Below are 22,426 nucleotides of genomic sequence, written 5' to 3'. Positions count from 1 at the left end.
TCCCTAGTAAATCTTTTTTATTTTTATTTTTTTAAGCTTCAGGGACACATGCTAAAGCTGGCAAATCTCTATTTCCAATTTCCTGATTGTAAATTCAGACTGTCTTATAAACAGCTGTAAACTAAAAATAAAACTCTCAGCTCTGCAAGCATCTGAATGGACCCCTCCTCTTGGTCAAGGGCATTCCAAAGTTAACCTGAAAAACTAGTTCAGGGCATGATGGGAAGAGGGGGCAGGACTTGCTTTCCTCCCATTGGAATTCAGACACAACTGACCAACATTAACGTTAAAATAGAGATCTTAATACTAGTGAAACAGGTTTTTTTTTTTTTGTTTTTTTTTTTGTTTGTTTGTTTGTTTTTTTTGTAGCAATCAGACACCAAATTCCAGCCTGGCCCTCATATAGCATCACATGACAAACAGCAGGCCCTGAAAGAAATCAAAGTATTTTACCCCAAAATATATTTATTTGGCATATTTTGAAATTGGCCCTGCAAAGCTATCTCTTGTGGGGGAAATCTACATTTTGTAGAGAATCCTTTCCCTTTTCCAGGTCTTTTTCCTGATCCAGGAGAGAATTAACTATGAGTCTGGCACATTTTAAGTCTGATGAGAGGCATTTACAATCTGTCCTCTCTGAAGCCTGCTACTTGGAGGCTTCATCTGCATAATAAGAACCTTGGTCTCCACAACTCCTTATCATAACCCAGACACTTCCTTCAACTGAATTAATTCCAGGTCTTCAGATAAACTCTTTTAAACCAACTGAAAATCAGAACATCTTTGAATCTACCTATGTCCTGGAGCCTCCCCACCTGCTTATAGTTGTTTCACCTTTTCAAACCGAACCAATGTACATCTTACATGTACTGATTGATGTCTTATGTCTCCCTAAAACATATAAAACCAAGCTGTACCCCAACCACCTTAGGCACGTGTTTTCAGGATCTCCTGAGTCTGTGTCATGGGCCCGTCCTTAACTTTGGTAAAATAAACTTCTAAATTGACTGATACTTGTCTCAGATACTTTTTGGTTTACACACCAAAAAGGCTTTGTTTACTTTTATTTTACATGGAGTACTGAAGTCCTTTCAAACCAAAACTGAACTAGTCCCCCTCCAAAGAAGTTTGAGAAAAGAAAATGTCATGCTATTGCTAAGTAAAACCCATGTGTTTTCAGTCATGGTTAGCAGCAGGGACCAATTAAGCTGGTGGGAAAGAAAAAGACTTTTCCTGAAGGCAGGTCTTTGTTATGACATCTTATGTTTGAAATGAATTTTCTGAACATTACACCAATGAATCACCAAGTTCCATGGAATAACAATTGTGAGTGTGATCCTCTGCAAACAGACTATGACACTCCTGCCTTCAGCTCTCTGGTTTCCTCTAACAGTGGCATTAACCTCTCCTCCAGCCACCACCTGGCACTGAGATAGCTTAGAGGCACCCTGAACTCAGTTTTCAAGACAGCTGCCTGGGAAATTTCCTGAGTGAAGGCCCAGTCCCTGAAAAGTTCTGAGGAAAACTAAAATGAGACTCAGAAGTCCACTGATTCACCCCTGCTCATCTTTCCTTCCTCACTCTGGGTCCAGAGAGAGGGCGAGGCTCTCCACCGGGAGGTTAGCCCCAAGGGTATATTGCGTGATTGACCAATTCCCTTACATGAGAAAGAGGGGAAAGAGAAAAAATATAGAAGAGCCTGAATGTTACCTTTAGAACTTCAGGCGTGAGGCTCTGGAGACGGGTTTTCCAGGAGAAAACCATCTTTTTTTGGAGAATGCTAGCGTCCCCTCTCCTTTCCCCTCTGAAAATGGCTAAAGAGGGGGGAAAGTGGCCTGTATGCATTTCCAGTGGTGCCACATCAAACTGCTTTTTCACGTTTGATTATAGACAACGAAAACCCAGGCCTTGTCCCATGAGCATCAGAACCACTCATCGGAGTAGTTCTCCAACTGTGCACTCATCTATTACTAAAAACCTGGTTACTTTTGGTTTTGATTGCTTTTCATTATAAGCCTGTTAGAATACGATGTAATGAAAACGTCATCAACATGTACGAAATGACTTTTTGCCAGATACGTCTCTCTAGGAGGATGCTGAGCCCAGAATTATGAACCTATGTAATTTGGAAATAGTTCTTCAACCTAATTTAAATCCAGGCGGGATGGCAGAGAATGCCAGACTCCAGAACCCCTTCCTAGGTCTCCCTGCCCAGTAAACCTATTTTGAGAGGAAGCAATTAAGTTAGGAACGACTTGCCCTTTGGTGAAGCCAAAAGGGCTTCACCCTTTCGTTTTGTAGATACTAACACCACAAGTGGTCAAGCAATTTGCTCCATTGAAGGTATCAGCCAATGCAATCAAACAAGAGAAAACGATTAGAGGGATGAACATTGGAGAAAGAAGTACAACTATTTCTATTTATAGGTGATACAGTATAGCTATAGATGACTTAAAAGAATCAATAAAAAATACAAATAGTAAAAAAATTAAGTAAGGAAGCAGATTATAAAGTTAATACATAAAAACAATTAATCTTCTCATCCACAAACAAAAGCTAGTTGGAAAATATAATGGAAGAAACTTGCTTACATACAATACCAGCAAAGAGATAAAATAACTAGAAATAAACTAAACAAGAAATGTGCAAATCTTACATGAACAAAACTTTAAAGGAAAAAGAAAAAAAATTATATGAATGAACAGAAAGACCCAGCATGTTCTTGGCTAGAACAACTAAATCAAAGTACAAATGTTGGTTTATAACAGGGTAATATGTAAATTCAATATGTTTCTAATAGATTACCAACAAGATTTATTTTTATTTTCATTTTATTTTTTATTTTTATTTTTTGAGATGGAGTCTTGCTCTGGTGATCCACTCACCTCTGCCTCCCAAAGTCCCGGGATTGCAGGCATGAGCAACTGCACCTGACCTGCTTGCCTATAGTTGAATTTTATTTTTTAAAATTTTTATTTATTTTTCTTGAGACAGGGTCTCACTCTGTCACTCAGGCTGGAGTATAATGGCACCATCTTGGCTCACTGCAACCTCTGCCTCCCAGGTTCAAGCAATTCTCCTGCTTCAGCCTCCCAAGTAGCTGGGATTATAGGCACACGCCATCAGGTCCAGCTAATTTTTGTATTATTAGTAGAGATGGGGTTTCACCATGCTGGCCAGGCTGGTCTCGAACTCCTGACCTTGTGATCTGCCCACCCTGGCCTCCCAAAGTGCTGAGATTACAGGCATGAGCCACCGCGCCCTGCCAAGTAAGTTCTTTAGTGGTGATTTGTGAGATTTTGGTGCATCTATCACCTTAGCAGTATACACTGAACTCAATTTGTAGACTTTTATCCCTCACTCCCTTCCCAGCCTTTTCCCCCAAGTCTCTGAAGTCCATTGTATCATTCTTATGCCTTTGCATCATTCTTATGCCTTTGCATCCTCATAGTTTAGCTCCCACTTATGAGTGAGAACACACAATTTTTGGTTTTCCATTCCTGAGTTACTTCACTTAGAACAATGGTCTCCAATCCCATTCAGGTTGCAAATGCCATTCATTCATTCCTTTTTATGGCTGAGTAGCATTCCATCGTATATGCACACCACAGTTTCTTTAGCCACTCTTTGATTATGAGCATTTGGGTTGGTTTCATGTTTTTGCAGTTGCGAAGTGTGCTGCTAACATGTGTGTGCAAGTATCTTTTTTGTATATTGATTTATTTTCCTCTGGGTAGATATCCAGTAGTGGGATTGCTGGATCAAATGATAATTCTATTTTTAGTTATGTAAGGAATCTCCACACTATTTTCCACAGTGGTTTACATTTCCATCAGCAGTGTAGAGGTGTTCCCCTTTCACCCAATCCACACCAACATCTATTATTTTTTGAGTTTTTGCCTTTTGGTTATGGCCACTCTTGCGGGAGTGAGGTGGTATCACATTGTGGTTTTGAGTTGCATTCCCTAATCATTAGTGATGTGGAGCATTTTTTCATATGTGTGTTGGCCATTTGTACACACTCTTTTGAGAATTGTCTATTCATGCCAGCCCACTTTTTGATGGGATTGTTTTTTTCTTGCTAATTTATTTGAGTTTCTTGTAGATTCTAGATATTACTGCTTTGTCGGATGTATAGATTGTGAAGATTTTCTCCCACTCTGTGGGTTGTCTGTGTACTCTGCTTGACTATTCCTTTTGCCTTGCAAAAGCTCTTTAGTCTGCTTTTTTTTTTTCTTTTCTTTTTTTTGAGATGGACCAGGCTGGAGTGCAGTGGTACCATCTCGGCTGACTGCAACCTCTGCCTCCCGGGTTCAAGTGATTATCCTGCCTCAGCTTCCCCAGCAGCTGGGATTACAGGCACGCGCCACTACACTCGGCTAATTTTTGTATTTTTAGTAGAGACGGGGTTTTGCCATGTTGGCCAGGCTGGTCTGGAACTCCTGACCTCAAGTGATCCGCCTGCCTCGGCCTCCCAGAGTGTTGGGATTACTGGGGTGAGCCACCGCGCTGGCCCCTGGCTGGCTTCTTTGCCGCAAGCTGTTTTATCAGCAAAGCCTTTGTGAGCTGTATCTAGTCGGCTCATTTTTAAATGCGTGCTCTGCACTCCCCAGTGAATGGCCGTGTATCAGGAGCTGGCCCTTTCCTGGAACCAGGCCAGCATCAGTCTCTGTAGAGGCACCATAAACACGCCGCTGGGGCCCTGAACTAGTCAAAGTCAAGGCCTCCGGGCAGGGTGGGGCTGAGCCGCGCGTCCCGCCCCGCCTCTCTCAGTGCTCCGGATCCGGGACTCCGCCCGCCTCCCCGCGGGTATTTGAGGTCCGGGGTGGCTCCGGCGTCTCTACCCGCCGTTCCACTCGCCCCCCGCCCTGGGGTAAGTGTCTGGCTTGGGGGCCGCTCGGACACGCTGGCTTGGGTTTGCCGCTCCCAAGTCGGGAAAGCCGGGGGCGCCAGCGCGTGTGGCGGGAGAGGGAGTGGGGCGGGGCGGAGGGCGGCGGGGCCGGGAACGCGCGTGGGTCAACGGCGCGCGGGGACGCGGGAGCCGCGAGAATGGGGCGTGGCCGCGCGGGGCTGTGACCCTCGCCGTCCCAGCAGGGCGGGAGCCCGGCGGACGCTCGCCCGGCTTGGGTTCCCTTCCGGAGCCTCGCAGCTGCGGAGGACGGCGACGCGGCCGGTGAGTCGTGTGTGGCCGCGAGCTCGGCCGGTGACGCCGCTGACGCGGGGACCCCGGGCGCACAGGCCCAGCGCCCACCGAAGAGGCGGCCGGCGCGGGATGGGGGCCGCGCAGAGCCTCCCGGGCCACAGGTGACCCCCGTGGGCCCTGCGGCCTCCGTGACCCCTCGCCCGCTCCGCGACCCGGAGGACGCGTGCTCAGTCTTGGGGCGCGGAGTGTCGGGAGCCCGGCGGGAGGCGGAGACAGGCCGAGGGATCGGCGCCGAACGCTGCCATCCGGCTCCCTGCGTGTGTTCCCTGGACTGGACGTGCTGGGCTTGGCCAATTTTGCAGCCCTTTCCAGGTCGCCCAGACCTGTGGAGACAATCGTGTGGTCCAGCCCGGATCTCCCTACCGCTCTGTGTTTGAATTAAACTTCCTACAGGCAAACTATTAGAGCTTTGATGTCTTCAAGGCAAAGAGGAAACTTTAACCACAAATTGGCATTTAAGTTACTTTCTTCTTCTTCTTCTTCTTCTTTTTTTTTTTTTTTTACCTAAAGTTTGGCTTTGGAAAACTGAGGTACAGAAAATTAATAATTAATGTTCACATGCTGTCCGAATACTCAGATGCGAGGGGGCACCTGAGTCCATTTTTTGGGCACTTTTGCTTTCTGGGATGCCTTTGTGCCTAATGACAGGGGTACGCCCTGCAGCTGCCTGCATCCTTTCTGGTGTGGGCCAGGCCTGATGAGATGAGATCTGATGTGTTCAGTGACCTTCTAGTTAAGGTCCTGGGCCGGCCTTGTATTGCTGGGGCTGTTATATGTGCTGGGATTAACACCAATGACTGCTGTTATCAGCATAGATGGCTTGTGTTCTCATTTCAGGACCGTATCTGAGTAATTGCATCCATTGTGATGTGGTGCCACCAAAGAGAAAAGTTCTTTGGTCATACTCGACTATGTAAACTAAGTATTTTAAGTTAAGGCCAATTCCAATGCATTTTATTACAATTTAGCATGAAACAGTTAACACAGACCAGTAACAGTAGAGTGAAATTAGAATGAACAGAATCAACATTCTTTTCCATATATGTAATCATAAGGGCACCCAAGCTACTGCAGCTGCGGTCCTTGCGCTCCTTGGCTTGAGGCCCCTTCATCTTCAAGGCCAGTGGAGGGGCCTTTTGCTTTATTCTTTGCATTGCTTTTTACCGTGAGATCTCCCCCGCCTCCCTCTTAGAAGGACACCTGTGGTTACATTTAGGGCCAACCGGACCACTCCAGGATAATCTCCCGTCTCAAGAGCCTGAATTTAATCATGCCGCACAGTCCCTTTTGCCATGTAAGAGGGCATTCACAGGTCCCAGGGATTAGGACCCAGGTATCTTTGGGGCACTTGTTCAGCCAACCCCAGCTATGAATGTAAAGGCATGCATGGTGGAGAACTGGTTAATTCAGCATCTCCTCACAGGGCCTTCAGTAGGCACCTCCTTCCCTCTCCCATGTGCTCCAGGAAATATCTGCTCCAGCTTCTCACCTTCCTTGTTCTGTGGGTTCCCACTCACTGCTCCAGTGAGTCACTGGGACTGTCTTAGAATGCTGGCATTCTCCGAATGGGACATATTCATTTGGTAAACATTTGAGAACTGTGTCAGAGCAGGCAGGCCCCGCATCCCTGTATTCCCGCGTCCCCTCCTCCCCAACCTGACTGCCTGTGGGGTCCTTACCTGCCCCTGTCCTCTCACCTCATTCTGCAGATTCTTCCTGAGCAGTAGCCCAGACAGGGCGTTGGCCCTGCGTTTCAAGCCCGGCTACTTCTTAGCTTCACTTCTGTCAACTTCACCTTCTCTCTAGTGCAGAGGGGCATTGAAGGTAGGTCTCTCTAAGGACTTACTGGGCTTTAACACGTTGTGATTCTGTGATTCCGACTTGCCTGAAGATACCCCAGCTCCCCCGCCCGGACGATCCAGCTGTATTCCTGCTCTGGACCCTGCTGGGGCTGCCACACCCCCTGCACGGCGGGGCTAGAGAGACGTGGGCAGCCTGACCCTACCCCTGCGCCTGTCTCTGAAGGTGGAGATGGGCACACCCCCATAGCCCGGGAGGCAAGGTGGTGCCCTGAGTGTGCTGTGAGTTCAGGAGCAGGAAGGCCTGGCTTGTGGCAGCAGGAGGTCCCCAAGCGTGGTCTAAGATTGGGGCTTTGCCACCTGCAGGGATTTCCTAGAAGGAGATCCAAGGGTCAGGAGGCATTTGAAAGGCTTTCACGCATCTTTGTGTGTGGCTTGATTTATCTTCTTTTATTTTAAGGCTCTTGTTACCTTGAAATGGGGTTCTCTCTCTCATTATAAACACATTTGGCCATCTTTTCTTGTGTAACTGTCAGTGAATTTATCATTTTGAACATTTTTCAAATTAAAACAGTACACTTAAGCCCACAAAACACACCAAAGAATACAAACGTAGAAGCAAAAGCCAATACCCTTCTGTAATTCCACCCCAAGAGACTGACTCCAGGAAAGGGTGCCGCCTCCCGCACTTTCTCTGTGTATGGGCAGGCGTGCAGGGAGGAGTCCTCACAAAACAGGGCCGCATTACACATAAAACTCTTTTGTTTTCCACACTTAACATTAGAAACACACACAATAATTTGGAGGGTCCTAAAAAGAAACACCCAGAGTTCTGCGTGTGTGTCTGTTTGCCCACTGAACCACAGCGTCGGCGGTGACTATCAGTAAGGCGTGTGAGATGCAGTCCCATGGAAGCTGTGCTTATGTGATTCTGATTTTAAATCTTGTTCCAGGTCTGCCATCATGGATGTTCTCGCAGAAGCAAATGGCACCTTTGCCTTAAACCTTTTGAAAACGCTGGGTAAAGACAACTCGAAGAATGTGTTTTTCTCACCCATGAGCATGTCCTGTGCCCTGGCCATGGTCTACATGGGGGCAAAGGGAAACACCGCTGCACAGATGGCCCAGGTACAGCTTCAGGGCAGCCACGGGTGCTATTCACTGTCAAGTGAGCTGCTCTTCCACATTCCAAATCGCAGAGGGATTGCTGGAGACGGATGACTGTGCAGTATCGCAGGGTGTGGATGGAGAGTGTGCAGGGAAGGGCATGCCGCCCATGCTGGAGCACCGTGGGGACAATACTCTGGCTGACCCATTGGGGTGGAGAGGGGGTGCCCGATTCAGAGGAAGGAACGATTTCATCATCACATGGCTTAGCTTGTTCATGAGTTTGTCGATGGTTGTAAAGTCGCAAGGTTCAGGTTGAGTCCTGTGATGATCTTTGGGTGCTGTCCTCTGGTTTTTGGTTGTTAGGGGTCTTTATTTTCTCGTTGGTGTGTAAAGCCTTCTTAGAATGGTATTTGTCAGCTAACCATGTTTTCAGTAGTGTTCTGGTTATTTGAGGTTGTGTAACCAGCTCTCCCAGCTCAGCAGCTTTCCTGGTGGTTGAATCCGGGTGGATTGAGTGGTGCCTCTGCGCCACTTGGCACTGGGTGGGTCCCTTGTGGGGCTACATCAGCGGGGGCTCAGTAGGGTGCTGGGGCGTCTTCTCTGTGGCCTTCTCCACTGGGGCCTTCCACACGCTTCCTTCAGCAGGGTTGCCTGGGCTCCCGCAGGCCAGGCGGCTGGGTTCTGAGAGGAAGGGCTCCCAGAAGACAGGCTTGAGACAAGTGCCTGTCAAGCCTCCACGTGTGTCCTGCCTGCCAAGGCCCCAGTGCTAAAGGCAGGCACATCTCTGCGTCTAAGGGCTGAGCGAGGGTGTGCACACCAGAGACGTGGCTGGTTGGGGTCACCCATGACTGCTGTGGTCTGCCCTCTGGACCTGGTGGTTCCCTGGGAGTCTGAGATCCAGGTGTGGGCAGGGTTGGTTTCTCCTGCAGCCACTCTCCTCGGCTTATAAACACTGTTTTCTCCCTGTGTCCTCACGTGATCATCTCTGTGTGTGTGTCTGTGACCTCATCTCCTCTTTTTATAAGGACATGAGTCCTATTGGATTAAAGCCCAACCTAATGGCCTTGTTACCTTAATCCCCCCTGTAAAGGCCCTCTGCAAATACAGTTCCATTCTGAGACACTGGAGTTGGGACCTCAGTGTGTAAATTTGGGGGGACACATGCAGCCCATCACAGTAGGCGTGGGAGGCATGTGGCCATCACTGAACTGTGGCAATTCCCAAGCCGAGCCGGGCATGTATTGTCCACCCCTCAGCCCTGGCTGCAGGGCATTCCTTGATGAGCCTTGATGAGCCTTCACTGCAGCTTCCGGGAATTGTCCCTTGTCCGCTACTGCCCTGGCCATGCTCTGCCCTCTGTGTCCTGCTGTCGCTCTTGGCAGCTCCTTTCCTGTTCTGTAAGAAATGGCCCGTGCTTGCTGCACTCCCAGCCTACCTCCCACCTGTAGAACATGGGCACCCAGAGGCCTCCCTGCACTTTGAGCCGTCTCTCCCTTTTAGTCCAAGCTGTTACAAGTGCTTGAAAACCACTGTGGGATTTCTATCAACTTAGAATTCTGCTTCCCTGGACAAAAGACCCCTCCGCCCTGCACCCCCATCCTGAGGGCTCTGTGTTGGGTTGGGAGTCAGGGTGCCACGGGAGAGCCTGCCAGAGGGTCTGTAAGATGCTGCCTGAATCTTCTAAGGTTTAACGAAGTGGATTTGGACCTCACCCTTGAGGCCAGTGTCTGGGATTTGATCTTTGCCCTGAGGCCATCTCTTTTAGACTCTTTTGCCAGCTGGAGAGGCTGGGAAGAAGAAACGTTTTTATTCTCCACCTGGCACATCCTAGATTGGAAATAGTTCCTTTAAATTCTGCTTAAAAATGGAACAGTTCCTTCTTTTCATCTTTCTCTTCCCATGTGTTATCCTAGGCAGCAAAAAGAAGCCAGGTTCATCCTGGACCCCTTAGCCAGATGCTGGAGTTCACAGGGAAGACACCCCATCTTCCCTGTCACTGCAGGTGACCTTCTTTCCACTTCTTCAGCTGGTACACACACGGCCCCCTTTCTCCAGCCCCCAGGAGTCATTTCGTCCTGTCCGTCCAGCCTCTGCCAGCTGCCTGGGTCCCAGGCCAGGGCCACATGTTTTAGGTTTTGGTCATGGCAGAATTCCACTTCTGGATGGCTGCATGTGTCACCTGTTGCCACAAAACAAACCATCCCAAACTTAGTGACTGGAAATAACAATGATTGATTATTTCTCAGATTCTGTGGCCTGAGTGGGCAGGACTGCTCCCAGGAAGCAGTGCGGGTCACTCTTGCAGCTGTTTCAGTGGACACCTGGCCTGGAAGGTTCAGGAAGGCCTCTCTCACCCCTGAGACCTCGATTCTTTTTTTTTTGAGACAGAGTTTTGCTCTTGTTGCCCAGGCCGGAGCGCAATGGTGTGATCTCGGCTCACTGCAACCTCTGCCTCCTGGGTTCAAGCGATTCTCCTGCTTCAGCCTCCCGAGTAGCTGGGATTACAGGCATGCACCACCACGCCAGGCTAATTTTGTATTTTTAGTAGAGATGGGGTTTCTCCATGTTGGTCAGGCTGGTCTCAAATTCCCGACCTCAGGTGATCTGCCGGCCTCGGCCTCCCAAAGTGCTGGAATTGCAGGTGTGAGCCACCGCGCCTGGCTGGAGGCCTTGATTCTTCAAACAACTCTCCCCACAGGTGGTGGCACTTTCTCCAGGGCTTTCCACGTGGCCTTCGGCAGGATAGGTTGGACTTCCTTCTTTCATGGTGGCCAGGGTACAAGAGAGTGAACGTGGCAGCTGCCAGGCCTTTTAAACAGGGCCTAGGCCTGGAACAGCATCACTTCTACTGAATTCTACCTACTGTATCATTAGTCAGAGCCAGTGACAGGGCCATTCCAGACCCATCGGCAGGAGGGAGCCTGCCCCTTCTGACATCAGGAGCGGCCTGCGTTTGCAGAGATGGGAGGTCTGGTTGGCACCCTTGTTTGCCACCAGACTCCAAGTACTGAGCATCAGGAGACTGGGTTTGTGGAGGGCATTGCAGCTCATGCCAGCACTGACAGGGTACAGGGAGGGGCTTTCAAGACACTTCTGGCCTTTAATCTGATGGATCTTTTTTTTTTTTTTTTTTTGAGAGGGAGTCTCACTCTGTCGCCAGGCTGGAATGCAGTGGCATGATCTCAGCTTACTACAACCTCCGCCTTCTGGGTTCAAGCGATTCTCCTTCCTTAGCTTCCTGAGTAGCTGGGATTACAGGCATGCACCACCAGGCCCGGCTCATTTTTGTATATTTAGTAGAGATAGGATTTCGCCTTGTTGGCCAGGCTGGTCTCAAACTCCTGACCTCAGGTGATCCGCCCACCTTGGCCTCCCAAAGTGCTGGGATTACAGGTGTGAACCACCGTGCCTGGCCTTGGATGGATCTTTGAAGCAGTAGTAAGGGTCTGGATGGTTGTTAGGCTGAGTTTGGGGTTGCCTCATTTCCTGAAGTCAGAGCACACAGGAATGATGTGTTTTCATTCTGGTTTTGATTTCAGGTACTCTCTTTCAATAAAAGTGGCGGTGGTGGAGACATCCACCAGGGCTTCCAGTCTCTTCTCAGCGAAGTGAACAAGACTGGCACGCAGTACTTGCTTAGGACGGCCAACAGGCTCTTTGGGGAAAAGTCTTGTGATTTCCTCTCAGTAAGTCATACGTGCTGTTACTCGCTAAAGAAAGAAAGGTGGCCAGGTGGTGGGGGCTGGGGTCCAGCAGGAAGCGTGTGGCTCTAAATGCCACTATGCCATACGTAGGCTTTTGTAATTTGTTTCTTTTCACCTGCCAATATGTTTTAAATTCTCTGCATTTCAGTAAGATGGGTCTACTTCATGCTTTTGAACTGTCTTGTCAGCATCTTGTCAGACAGCTCCTTGATGCATGGCTGCTCCCTTAAAGGATCCAGCAGTTGGTGAAGTTTGTTTGATATTCAGAGACTGATTCAACTTAGGTTTTTTTTGTTCTTTTTTTCTGAGTCAGAGTTTCGCTCTGTTGCGCAGGCTGGAGTGCGGTGGAATGATCTCAGCTTACTGCAACCTCTGCCTCCTGGGTTCAAGTGATTCTCCTGCCTCAGCCTCCCGAGTAGCTGGGATTACAGGTGCCTGCCACCATACGCGGCTAATTTTTGTATTTTTAGTAGAGACAGGCTTTTGCCATGTTGGCCAGGCTGGTCTCGAACTCCTGAGCTCACATGATCCACCCGCCTCGGCCTCCCAAAATGCTGGGATTACAGGTGTGGGCCACAGTACCTGACCTTGACTTCATTTTTAAGGTAGGATTAAATATAGCTAAAGCTAGGAAGTTGTATTTCAGGTTAAGTCCTCATATTTATTTGTAAATCATGTATGTCAATCATAAAATTATAGGTTTTCTGATTTGGTGCAATGAAGAAGGAGGCCGTTGGTGTTCATCATTTTTGTAGCCAGGCAGTTACGTCACTCTGTCTATCCTAGTCTTTTAGAGATTCCTGCCAAAAATTCTACCAAGCAGAGATGGAGGAGCTTGACTTCATCAGCGCCGTAGAGAAGTCCAGAAAACACATCAACTCCTGGGTAGCGGAAAAGACAGAAGGTGAAAATGTATTGCTTTCTACTCGTAACAGCATCTTAACCCATTTTATTGTCAGTTCCTTCACAAGACTTCACAATCTTCACAAGATTCTAAACAGGAATGATTTTTTTTTTTCTCTGAATAACTGCAAACTTAAAAAATCTGCTTCTGAAATCAGTTGCCATTATTTGACATTTTGGAAATGCTCAATGTGTGCTGTTGTCTCTGGCTTCTCCCTGCGTCCTCAGCGTACCCGTGATGTCTTTCAGTATCTGGTACACCTCTTCTGGACCAATCCACATTTTAATTTTGAGGAGGGGGTTCATGTTAATATAGTTTTCTCTTTCATAAGTAACATAAAAGATTCAGTATGGATCTCAAGCTGCCTCTCTCGGGTAGTACGTCTACAGTTTTCATGCATTGCTGTGGGACACCGGGTCATACCCTGGTCTATCAACGGTTCTTAATTAAAAAAATTTTTTTTTTTTTTAAGAGACAGGGTCTCCCTCTGTCACCCAGGCTGGAATGCAGTGCCACAATCACAGCTCACTGCAGCCTCAATTCTTTTTCTTTTTTTTTCTTTGAGATGGAGTTTTGCTCTTATTGCCCAGGCTGGAGTGCAATGGTGTGATCTCAGCTCACTGCAACCTCTGCCTCCCAGGTTCCAGCAATTCTCCTGTCTCAGCCTCCCAAGTAGCTGGGATCACAGGCGTGTGCCATCATGCTCGGCTAATTTTTGTATTTTCAGTAGAGACGGGGTTTCACCATGTTGGCCAGGATGATCTCAATCTCTTCACCTTGTTAATCCGCCTGCCTCAGCCTCCCGAAGTGCTGAGATTACAGCCTCAATTCTTGGGCTCAAGCGGTCCTCCTGCTTCAGTCTCCCAAGTCATTGGGACTACAGGTAGTACCACCATGCCCAGCTAATTTTAATAATTTTTTTTAAAGAGATGAGGCCTCACTATGTTGTCCAGGCTGGTCTCAAACTCCTGGCCTCAAGTGATCCTCACACCTCAGCCTCCCAAAGTGCTGGAATTATAGGTATGAGCCACTGTGCCTGGCCTAACCTGTTCTTTAAGCTTATAAAGAACATCTTTTGACTGCCCACCTTTTTGACAATCCTTTAACTTCCTAAGTCATAGGCACTCAGGACTGCTTCCTATCTCATGTGTTATGAACTGATCCTGCATAATTAACACATATTTGTTCACTTTGTGTGTTTTATCCAAATGATGATGTTTTTCTTATCAGAAGTTTTTGTTGCTTTGCTTTCAGGACACGTATCCCTTTATATTTGGGGTACAGTGGAACTCTCTATCCGTGCACTTGACTGCTGAAGAGGGCCTCAGCCGATTCCCGGTGTGTCGGGGATGGCAGCCGCTCCTGTCTAACGTGGTCTTTAATTCTCTGCTCAGGTAAAATTGCGGAGTTGCTGTCTCCGGGCTCAGTGGATCCATTGACGAGGCTGGTTCTGGTGAATGCTGTCTATTTCAAAGGAAACTGGAATGAACAGTTTGACAAGGAGAACACCGAGGAGAGGCGGTTTAAAGTCAGCAAGGCGAGTAAGGTGCCGTGACGGGTGACGGGGGCGACTCTCGGAGCAGCGCCTGTGTTCACACGAGCGTCCCCGACTCGGGGCCCGCCTGCCGAGGGCCTCCACGGGACCTTTCCGCCCCTGCCCTCCTGTTTGCCATCCATCGGGTGGCCGCTGTCCCGGGGCTCCTGGCATCCGCCCTGCCACCTACAGGGCAAGTCTGAAGCTGCAGCCCTCAGGCTCCATCAGGGTCTTCAAGCTCAGACTCCAGATACGGTGTGCCGTCTTCTGGCGGACATTTCCCCCTGGACTCTAGCGTCATTCTCACCCGGACCTACACGCTCCTTTCTCTCCGGCGGCGTCCCGGGAAGCCCCGGGCCAGCACTCCCGCCGCGCTGCACACGGCTCCTCCGCGCCGCTACCGCGCCTCCTGCTGGCCGCCGTGCCGCACTGCAGGGGCGGAACCACTCTCCCTGCTGATTTGAGGCTGATCAGGGAGGACGTCTGACAAGTGCCAGACACGTAGCTGGTGCCTAGTAAATGCCGAACCAATGAGTGATATTCGGTCCTCTCTTGACAGTCAGGATAAGTACAGATTTTTGTTTTAAAACAAGCAAACCAAACATGTAGATAGACACAGAGATTAACCACCTCCAGCTTGGAAGATGTCATTTGCTGATGGCCCTTTATCTTCCTCTCACTGAATCCACTTTATTGTCTCTCCCTTTGTTTATCATTCACTATAGAAATTTTTGAACATAGAGTAGACAGAATAGATTAATTACAGTGTATTCTTGATCATTGACCATAGTTAGGTCTTCCAGGCTAACTTGAACTTGAGCCTTCAGTTTCTCAAGAAATTTATTTTCATTGTCTCTTCTCCTCGTAATTCAGAAAGAATTATTTTCTTTCAAACTTTTGTTCTGAAATGAACTGTCCTGTTTTCCCCTGGTAAAATTATTTCTCTCTTTAATCATGCACAAGACGTACAAGGGCTTTGTTTGACTACAGGTAACAGAAACCACAGTTCACCATGGTTTAGCTCCTAGGATCTCATCTCCCCGACCAGGAGGTCTGGAGGCAGGTGAGACCTGGGCTGGTCTGGCACCAGCCGATGATCCCAGGGAGCCCGCTCCGCCATCCTCAGCATATGGTCTTCTTCCTCATGGTCACAAGATGGCTCAACTGGCTTCAGCAGTCCAGGTGGCAGGGACGGGGAGGAGCAAGGGAAGGAGAGCCTAAACCCTCGCCTTGGTGGTTCTGCCTTTCAGAAAGGGAAAGCTGCTTTCTGTATGGTGTAGGCCAGAACTGTAGGTCCCGTGGGTTCGGGGAGATGTGGAATCCTGTCGGGCTTTCTGAGCTCTGCAGTAAAGAACGATGAAGGAAGGGGCTGCAGTATTGAGTGTCCCTCCAAGGGAACAGATTTTGAGTTGACACAGATTCTTAATTTCATTTACTTCTATATAAAATGGAACTTGTCTACATAATTGTGTATTTAGGAATCATTCAGTCACTAAGGTTAGATCTTTTTATATTACAAGAGTGGAGGCTTTGGACCCTGAAGCGGTGCAGGGAGGAATTATTGAAGGCAGGGGTCAGCAAACTCCAGCCTACAGCAAAGCCAGGCCACCACTTATTTTTTTTAAAGTTTATTGAAACACAGCCATGCTTATTTTTTGATTTTTATTTTTGTTATTATTATTTTTTTACTTTTATTTTTCCAAGACAGAGTTTCTGTTTTGTTGCCCTGGCTGGAGTGCAATGGTGTGATCTCGGATCACTGCAGCCTCCGCTCCCAGGTTCAGGGATTCTCCTGCCACAGCCTCTTGAGTACTGGGATTACAGGTGTGCGCCACCACGCACGGCTAATTTTTGCATTTTTAGTAGAGATGGGGTTTCACCATGTCGGTCAGGTTGGTCTCGAACTCCTGACCTCAGGTGATCCACCCGCACCAGCCTCCTAAAGTGCTGGGATTAGGCGTGAGCCACCGTGCCTGGCCCTTGCTTATTTACTTACTTATTTCATCCTGTAACAGCAGTTGACTCATTGTCACAGAGACGGTATATGTAGCCACAAACCAGAAAATAGTTCCTGTCTGGTCAGTTATGGAAAAAACATGCCTACTGCTGGCCAAGGAAATGAGGGGGCCACCGAGGCCCAGACGACTGCTGTAGCCAAAGGCTAAGGGCCAGCCCAGGTGAGCCTCTATCACGTGAAAGCAGAAAGCTGCCACTGCAGTGTATTTTGATTGTTCCATTTAACACAGAAGAATGTGCTACACCAGAGACTGGAAACCATGCAGCATCTTTGACTGTGCCTGTTGCAGGGTATTTACTCGACTCACAGCAGCAGCTTGGAGTCAGGAAATGAGGAGGATTGGTGGATGGGGTATGGTTCCTGGCCTCCGGCCTTTCTCATTGGCTGGCTGGGGTTGGTGACCAGTGCAGTTTTTTCTGGTGAGATGTGTAAGTGTTGCCTGGCCTTTTCAGCATCCCAGCTCATTAAAATTCATTTATGCTTTTATCATTTATTCAGCAGAGGTTGACTGAGTGCCTTATTTTTATTTTTATTTTTTTTTTTGAGATGGACTCTCGTTCTGTCTCCCGGGCTGGAGTGCAGTGGTGCAATCTTGGGTCACTGCAACCTCTGCCTCCCAGGTTCAAGTGATTCTCCTACCTCAGCCTCCCGAGTAGCTGGGATTACAGGAGTGCACCACCACACCCAGCTAATTTTTGTAGTTTTAGTAGAGGTGGGATTTCACCATGTTGGCCAGGCTGGTCTCGAACTCCTGACCTTAGGTGATCCGTCTGCCTTGGCCTCCCAAAGTGGTGGGATTACAGGCATGAACCACCATGCCCAACCTGACTGAGGGTCTTCTGTGCATCAGGCATGGTGCTAGGTATTTTTCAGCCATGCATAAAACCAGCAAAGCATGCTTGCCCTGGTGAAGCTCATGCTTTCTTGGGGGAGAGACAGCAAGCATAAATAAGAAAATAGGAGTGTATTAGACAGTGGTAAATGTTACAGAGATATACCAAGGGAGGGGATAGGAAGCTGTTTTTGGGGTGGGGGTGTAGTGTCAGGTAAGATGATCAAGGACAGCTTCTCTGCCAAGGTGATTTTTGAACAAAGACCATAAAGAGGCAGAAGTTCACTCTCCAGGTATTGGAGGACAAGCTTGCTGCGTAGAGATGAGATGAACCGGGTTTGCTGTCAGTGCAGTGAGGAGGCCTCTGTGACTGTAGCAGATAAACAAAGGGAGAGGGAACTGGGTTTAGCTCCTAGCAGCTAAACCATGGTGACCTGGGGTTTCTGTTACCTGTAGTCAAACAAAGCCCTCGTACATCTTGTCAGTGATTAAAGAGAGATGAGCTATCACAATTCCAGGTCGTTTTAGGGACTTTCAGCTCCCGCTCTGGGTAAACGGGAGCCAGGGAAGAGTGTCCTGCCAAAGAACCATGTGATCTGACTTAGGTTCTACCGGTCCCTCTGGCCGCTGTGCCGGGAACGGTCACAATCATATTATCACAATATTCCAGGGCTAGGCTGGCAGCAGCAGAGGCAGAAGGAACAGGTCAGATTTTGGTTAAATTTTCGAGGTAGAGCCAATATAATTTACCAGTGAGTCAGACACAGGGTGTGAGAGAAAGACAGGAGTCAGGGCACTCGAGGGCTTTTGACCACTGGACGGTGACGCTGCCCTCAGCTGAGATGGGCAGAACTGTAGTAGACAGAGCTGACCTGAAGGATCTACGGAGCGCCACATTACAGATGGCATCAGGAATTTCTTTTATGTCCAAACGTAGATGTCAGGTGGGCAGTAATATGCAGGAGTCCCAAGGACAGGGCAGAGGCCCAGGCTGGAGGTAAATTTGGTGTGATATTGTGTTTAAAGTCATGAGGCTGAGTGAGGTCAATGAAGGGAAAGACATACCGGGTTTGGGCCCCAGGCACGCTGGTTTCTGGAGGCTGCGGTGATGAAGATGGCAGAGAAGGTGCTGCCGTGTGTTCTGGAAGCTGGGGAGAAACCGAGCTGCATTTCTCCCTGCAGAGAGTGGCCGGCTCTGACAAATTTGTCCCATGTGTCAGCGGGGTCTCGATTCAACTTAATGTTTATCTGTTGTCTTTGTAGAATGAGGAGAAACCTGTGCAAATGATGTTTATGCAGTCTACTTTTAAGAAGACCTATATAGGAGAAATATTTACCCAAATCTTGGTGCTTCCGTATGTTGGCAAGGAGCTGAATATGATCATCATGCTTCCGGACGAGACCACCGACTTGAGAACGGTAACAGCTATGCTGTGAGTGAGGCGTGCTAGCGAGGGAGCCGCTCGCGGGTGTCTGCCGTGGCTGCTTTCCCCACTTCGCGGTCAGCCATTTAACAGCAGACCGCTGCTGACCATAGCCACGCTGCCACCTGGGTCTGGCATCCACAGCACAGCACAGGGCCCTGGTGGGCAGCAGCACCCTAGGTCTTAAAGTCTTCAACTGTCTCCCTCTAGGTGGAGAAAGAACTCACTTACGAGAAGTTCGTGGAATGGACGAGGCTGGACATGATGGATGAAGAGAAGGTGGAGGTGTACCTCCCTCGGTTTAAACTGGAGGAAAGCTATGACATGGAGAGTGTCCTGTGCAGCCTGGGCATGACCGACGCCTTCGAGCTGGGCAAGGCAGACTTCTCTGGAATGTCCAAGGCAGACCTGTGTCTGTCCAAGGTCGTGCACAAGTCCTTTGTGGAGGTCAACGAGGAAGGCACGGAGGCCGCAGCCGCCACAGCTGCCATCATGATGATGCGGTGCGCCAGATTCGTCCCCCGCTTCTGCGCCGACCACCCCTTCCTTTTCTTCATCCAGCACAGCAAGACCAACGGGATTCTCTTCTGCGGCCGCTTTTCCTCTCCCTGAGGACAGGGCGATCTCTGTGTGCAGCCTCTCCTCTCTGTCCCCTACACTCCACAGTGTGCCTGCGACCCAAGTGGCCTTATCCGTGCCGTGGTGGCAGTTCAGAAATAAAGGGCCCAATGGTGGGATGCCGCATTTACTCTGTGTTTGTGTGCCCGCGTGGGAGATGCTTCCTAGGATCTGAAATGGCTGCTCTGGGTGTGGGTCACGTTAGGGGCGACAATGACCACCTAGCTCACCCCTGCCTGGGGAAGGTGTTGCCCACCCCCCACAGCCATGGGGACCCCACGACTTCACTGTGGGCAGGCAGCTGCCCTTGAGGGCGGTGGTGCGACTCTTCCTGGGCTCAAGAAGATAAATGGTGCTTCTCTGTTTCCTCTACTCAGTAGTGGAGTCTCATCCCACTTCTAGGGAGAGAAAGGGGGGAAATGGGGTGCTGCGAGGAGGTGCAGGGAGCTCAGTTCCAAAACTGCCACAAGCTTTCCGGAAGCCTGCACGGAGGTTGGGGGAGCAGGTGAGCCAGACGAGGGTGACAGCAGTCCCCTGCCCTGTGGGTGTTTCTGCTTTCCTGGGGACTGCTGGGTCACATACCTATTCACACACACACACTGCCCACTTCTGAAAATGTCAAATGATGGTAGTGTTCCCTTTATAGTAACGGAGTTTATGGCGACTTCACGAGTCAGCACCAGATGCCTTTCTGTTTCACTCAAGTACTACAGACAGAAAAGACAGCTAAGGTTTCTGGGGCCATTCGTGTTAGTTGCTGGAGATGTGATCCCTGTACCCAGCCATTCAGGAGCAGAAGGGCGGGTCAGGCTCCAATGAGGAGCCACGCAGTGTCCCAGGGAGGCAGGAAGGACTTCTTTTGCAGGCAGTGGGGGCCTGCCCCTCCTCCTTTACCTGGTGCAGCTGTGCTCCCACCCTTCCTGGTCATCTTTCCCCTTAGTGTCCAGGCTGGGGTGACAGATGGGACTCAGGAGCAGCAGGAGATGTGGCAAGGATGAGTGGGACAGCAGGGGAAAGAAGGGCCGGGTAGTGCTGGTTTTGTCCCTCACACTCCCTGCTCTGCACAGCATTCTTGTTCGTTTTCTTTGTTTGAGATGGAGTCTCACTCTGTCACCCAGGCTGGAGTGTAGTGGCGCGATCTTGGCTCACTGCAAGCTCCACCTCCTGGGTTCAAGCAATTCTCCTGCCTCAGCCTCCCGAGTAGAGTAGCTGGGATTACAGGCATGTGCCACCATGCCCCGATAATTTTTGCATTTTTAGTAGAGACGAGGTTTCACAATATTGGCCAGGCTGGTCTCGAATTCCTGACCTCAGGTGATCCGGCCCGCCTCGGCCTCCCAAAGTGCTGGGATTACAGGTGTGAGCCGCTGCGCCCGGCCTCAGCTCATCTTTTGTATTTTTAGTAGAGACAGCGTTTCCCTATGTTGGCCAGGCTGGTCTTGAACTCCTGACCTCATGATCCACCCACCTTGGCTTCCCAAAGTGCTGGGATTATAGGCATGAGCAACCATGCCCGGTCCATTCCTGTTTTTGTTGTTGTTGGTTTTTTTTTTAGGTGGAGTCTCACTCTGTCGCCCAGGCTGGAGTGCAGTGGCACGATCTCGGCTCACTGCAAGCTCCACCCGCCATTATCCTGACTCAGCCTCCTCAGTAGCTGGGACTACAGGCGCCCTCTACCACGTCCGGCTAATTTTTTGTATTTTTAGTAGAGACAGGGTTTCACCATGTTAGCCAGGATGGTCTCAGTCTCCTGATATCGTGATCCACCCACCTCAGCCTCCCAAAGTACTGGGATTACAGGCGTGAGCCACCGTGCCTGGCCCATTTCTGGTAGTTTTTAAAGAATGGGGACAAGAGGACTTGGAACAAGGGTTCTGACGGTGGGGCAGGGTCCGTTTATGTGATGCTTCCAGCACCATGGAGAGCCTCTGCACTGCAGCTGGCAGCCGCCGCCCTGTGCCCAGTTCTTGGGGAGAGGCACAGGGTCTACATCCCCTTAGGGTCTGCTCAGGGGCAGGGATGGGGGCAGGCAGTGGGGTAAGTGGAATAGTCTCTAACCATCCAGGTAACATGGTATCATTCCCTTTCCCCGGGGATAAGGGTGGCATCAGTAGTGAGTTAAGGTGGACATTCAGGGTCCCGTGTGTTACTGACCTCAGACAGGGGAAGAGAACAACCAACACCACACATCCTGCTCTGGAAGGCTCCCTGGTCCCCGCTGAGTTACCGCCCCTTAGCTGTGGTGACCTCACCTTTGAAGGGTTTTCTGTCACTTTAAGATACAGTGAAAGGCACAACTATCCCGGCCCGCGGGATCGTCGAAGCAGGCCCTGGAGGAGGGAGTGGGAATTTGGGGAACAAGAGACACGAGAAATGGAGACAAGACAGTGCTCTGATCAAGTCTCGTTTAATGGCAGTAATGCAGTGCCTTATATACACTTGGAGAGGAAGGGGTTGGGCCAAGGTGGAAATGATCTCATTTCAGAGGGCGCGGCCAGGCAGGTTTCGGTTTCAACCGTCAGTCCTCATGTTGCGCCTGCGCTAGGAAGTAACCATTTTGCTACGAAGTAACAATTTTCGCTCGCGCGGGAAAGATGGGTGAAGAAGAAGCAGGAAGAGCACCATATTGTGCGAGGTATTTAATACAGGGAAAAGACAAATCTGGGAAGGAGGTGAGAGGTGGAAATGAATAGAGCTCAGGCGTCTAATCGTCAATAATTACTCGCTATGGCCGGGGCGCGCAGCTCCGGACAGGTCCCCCTTTTTATTGTTTTATGACAAGAAAATGACCCCCCGGGAACTGCGCCTGTCTTAGGTTGGGTCAACTCATCCCCACCTTCTAGGCCCGTCATGGGATAAGGCAGCAGCAAAGGCGGCCCTCCTGTCTTAGGCTCCGGTGGAGATAGTGTCCTCTTACCCGTCATTGACTGTCCAGTTCAGCACACAGGGGAGGTGGTCTTATTGAGGTAAATAAGACTCACCATTTTCAGTCATCTCAAGGCGATGATAATGGACCTGTATAGGTTTGGCCTGGAAGGCCTCGATTTGTTGTCTGACGAATGCCATAAGCTTATTAAGGATTATAGGCCCGAGAGTGAGGAAGAGTAGAAGAGTAAGTAAAGGACCAAGAAATGGCAGGAGATAGGGGAGAAGTCCATCGAGTCCCGTCCACAATGGATTGGCGGCTAGGCCCTTTCTGCGCTTTTCTAGTTCTTCTTGTAAAGTCTTTATCTTATCTCTGACACTTCCGGATTTGTTGGCGTAAAAACAGCACTTTTCCT

The 22,426-nt window shown here is 49.5% G+C and overlaps 1 protein-coding gene across 4 annotated transcripts; it reads left to right on the top strand.

Moving 5' to 3' along the window:
- The first annotated feature begins 4,747 nt into the window (after positions 1-4,747).
- On the top strand, positions 4,748-19,271 carry SERPINB6 (serpin family B member 6). 4 transcript variants are annotated; one of them, XM_007973846.3, is made up of 7 exons: positions 4,748-4,873; positions 7,956-8,130; positions 11,652-11,798; positions 12,603-12,720; positions 14,115-14,257; positions 18,367-18,522; positions 18,738-19,271. In XM_007973846.3, the coding sequence occupies exons 2-7, from the start codon at positions 7,966-7,968 to the stop codon at positions 19,137-19,139; spliced, it is 1,131 nt and encodes a 376-aa protein (XP_007972037.1). In that variant the 5' UTR covers positions 4,748-4,873; positions 7,956-7,965; the 3' UTR covers positions 19,140-19,271. The 4 variants fall into 4 exon arrangements, with proteins under 4 accessions (XP_007972037.1, XP_007972036.3, XP_007972039.1 ...); XM_007973845.3 differs by having other exon boundaries at positions 4,786-5,304; XM_007973848.3 differs by lacking the exon at positions 4,748-4,873 and adding an exon at positions 5,072-5,173.
- Positions 19,272-22,426: the final 3,155 nt, after the last annotated feature.

Source organism: Chlorocebus sabaeus, chromosome 17, assembly GCF_047675955.1.
Source record: "Chlorocebus sabaeus isolate Y175 chromosome 17, mChlSab1.0.hap1, whole genome shotgun sequence".
NCBI classification, from domain to species: Eukaryota; Metazoa; Chordata; class Mammalia; order Primates; family Cercopithecidae; genus Chlorocebus; species Chlorocebus sabaeus.
This window is presented reverse-complemented; position numbering and strand designations above follow the sequence as displayed.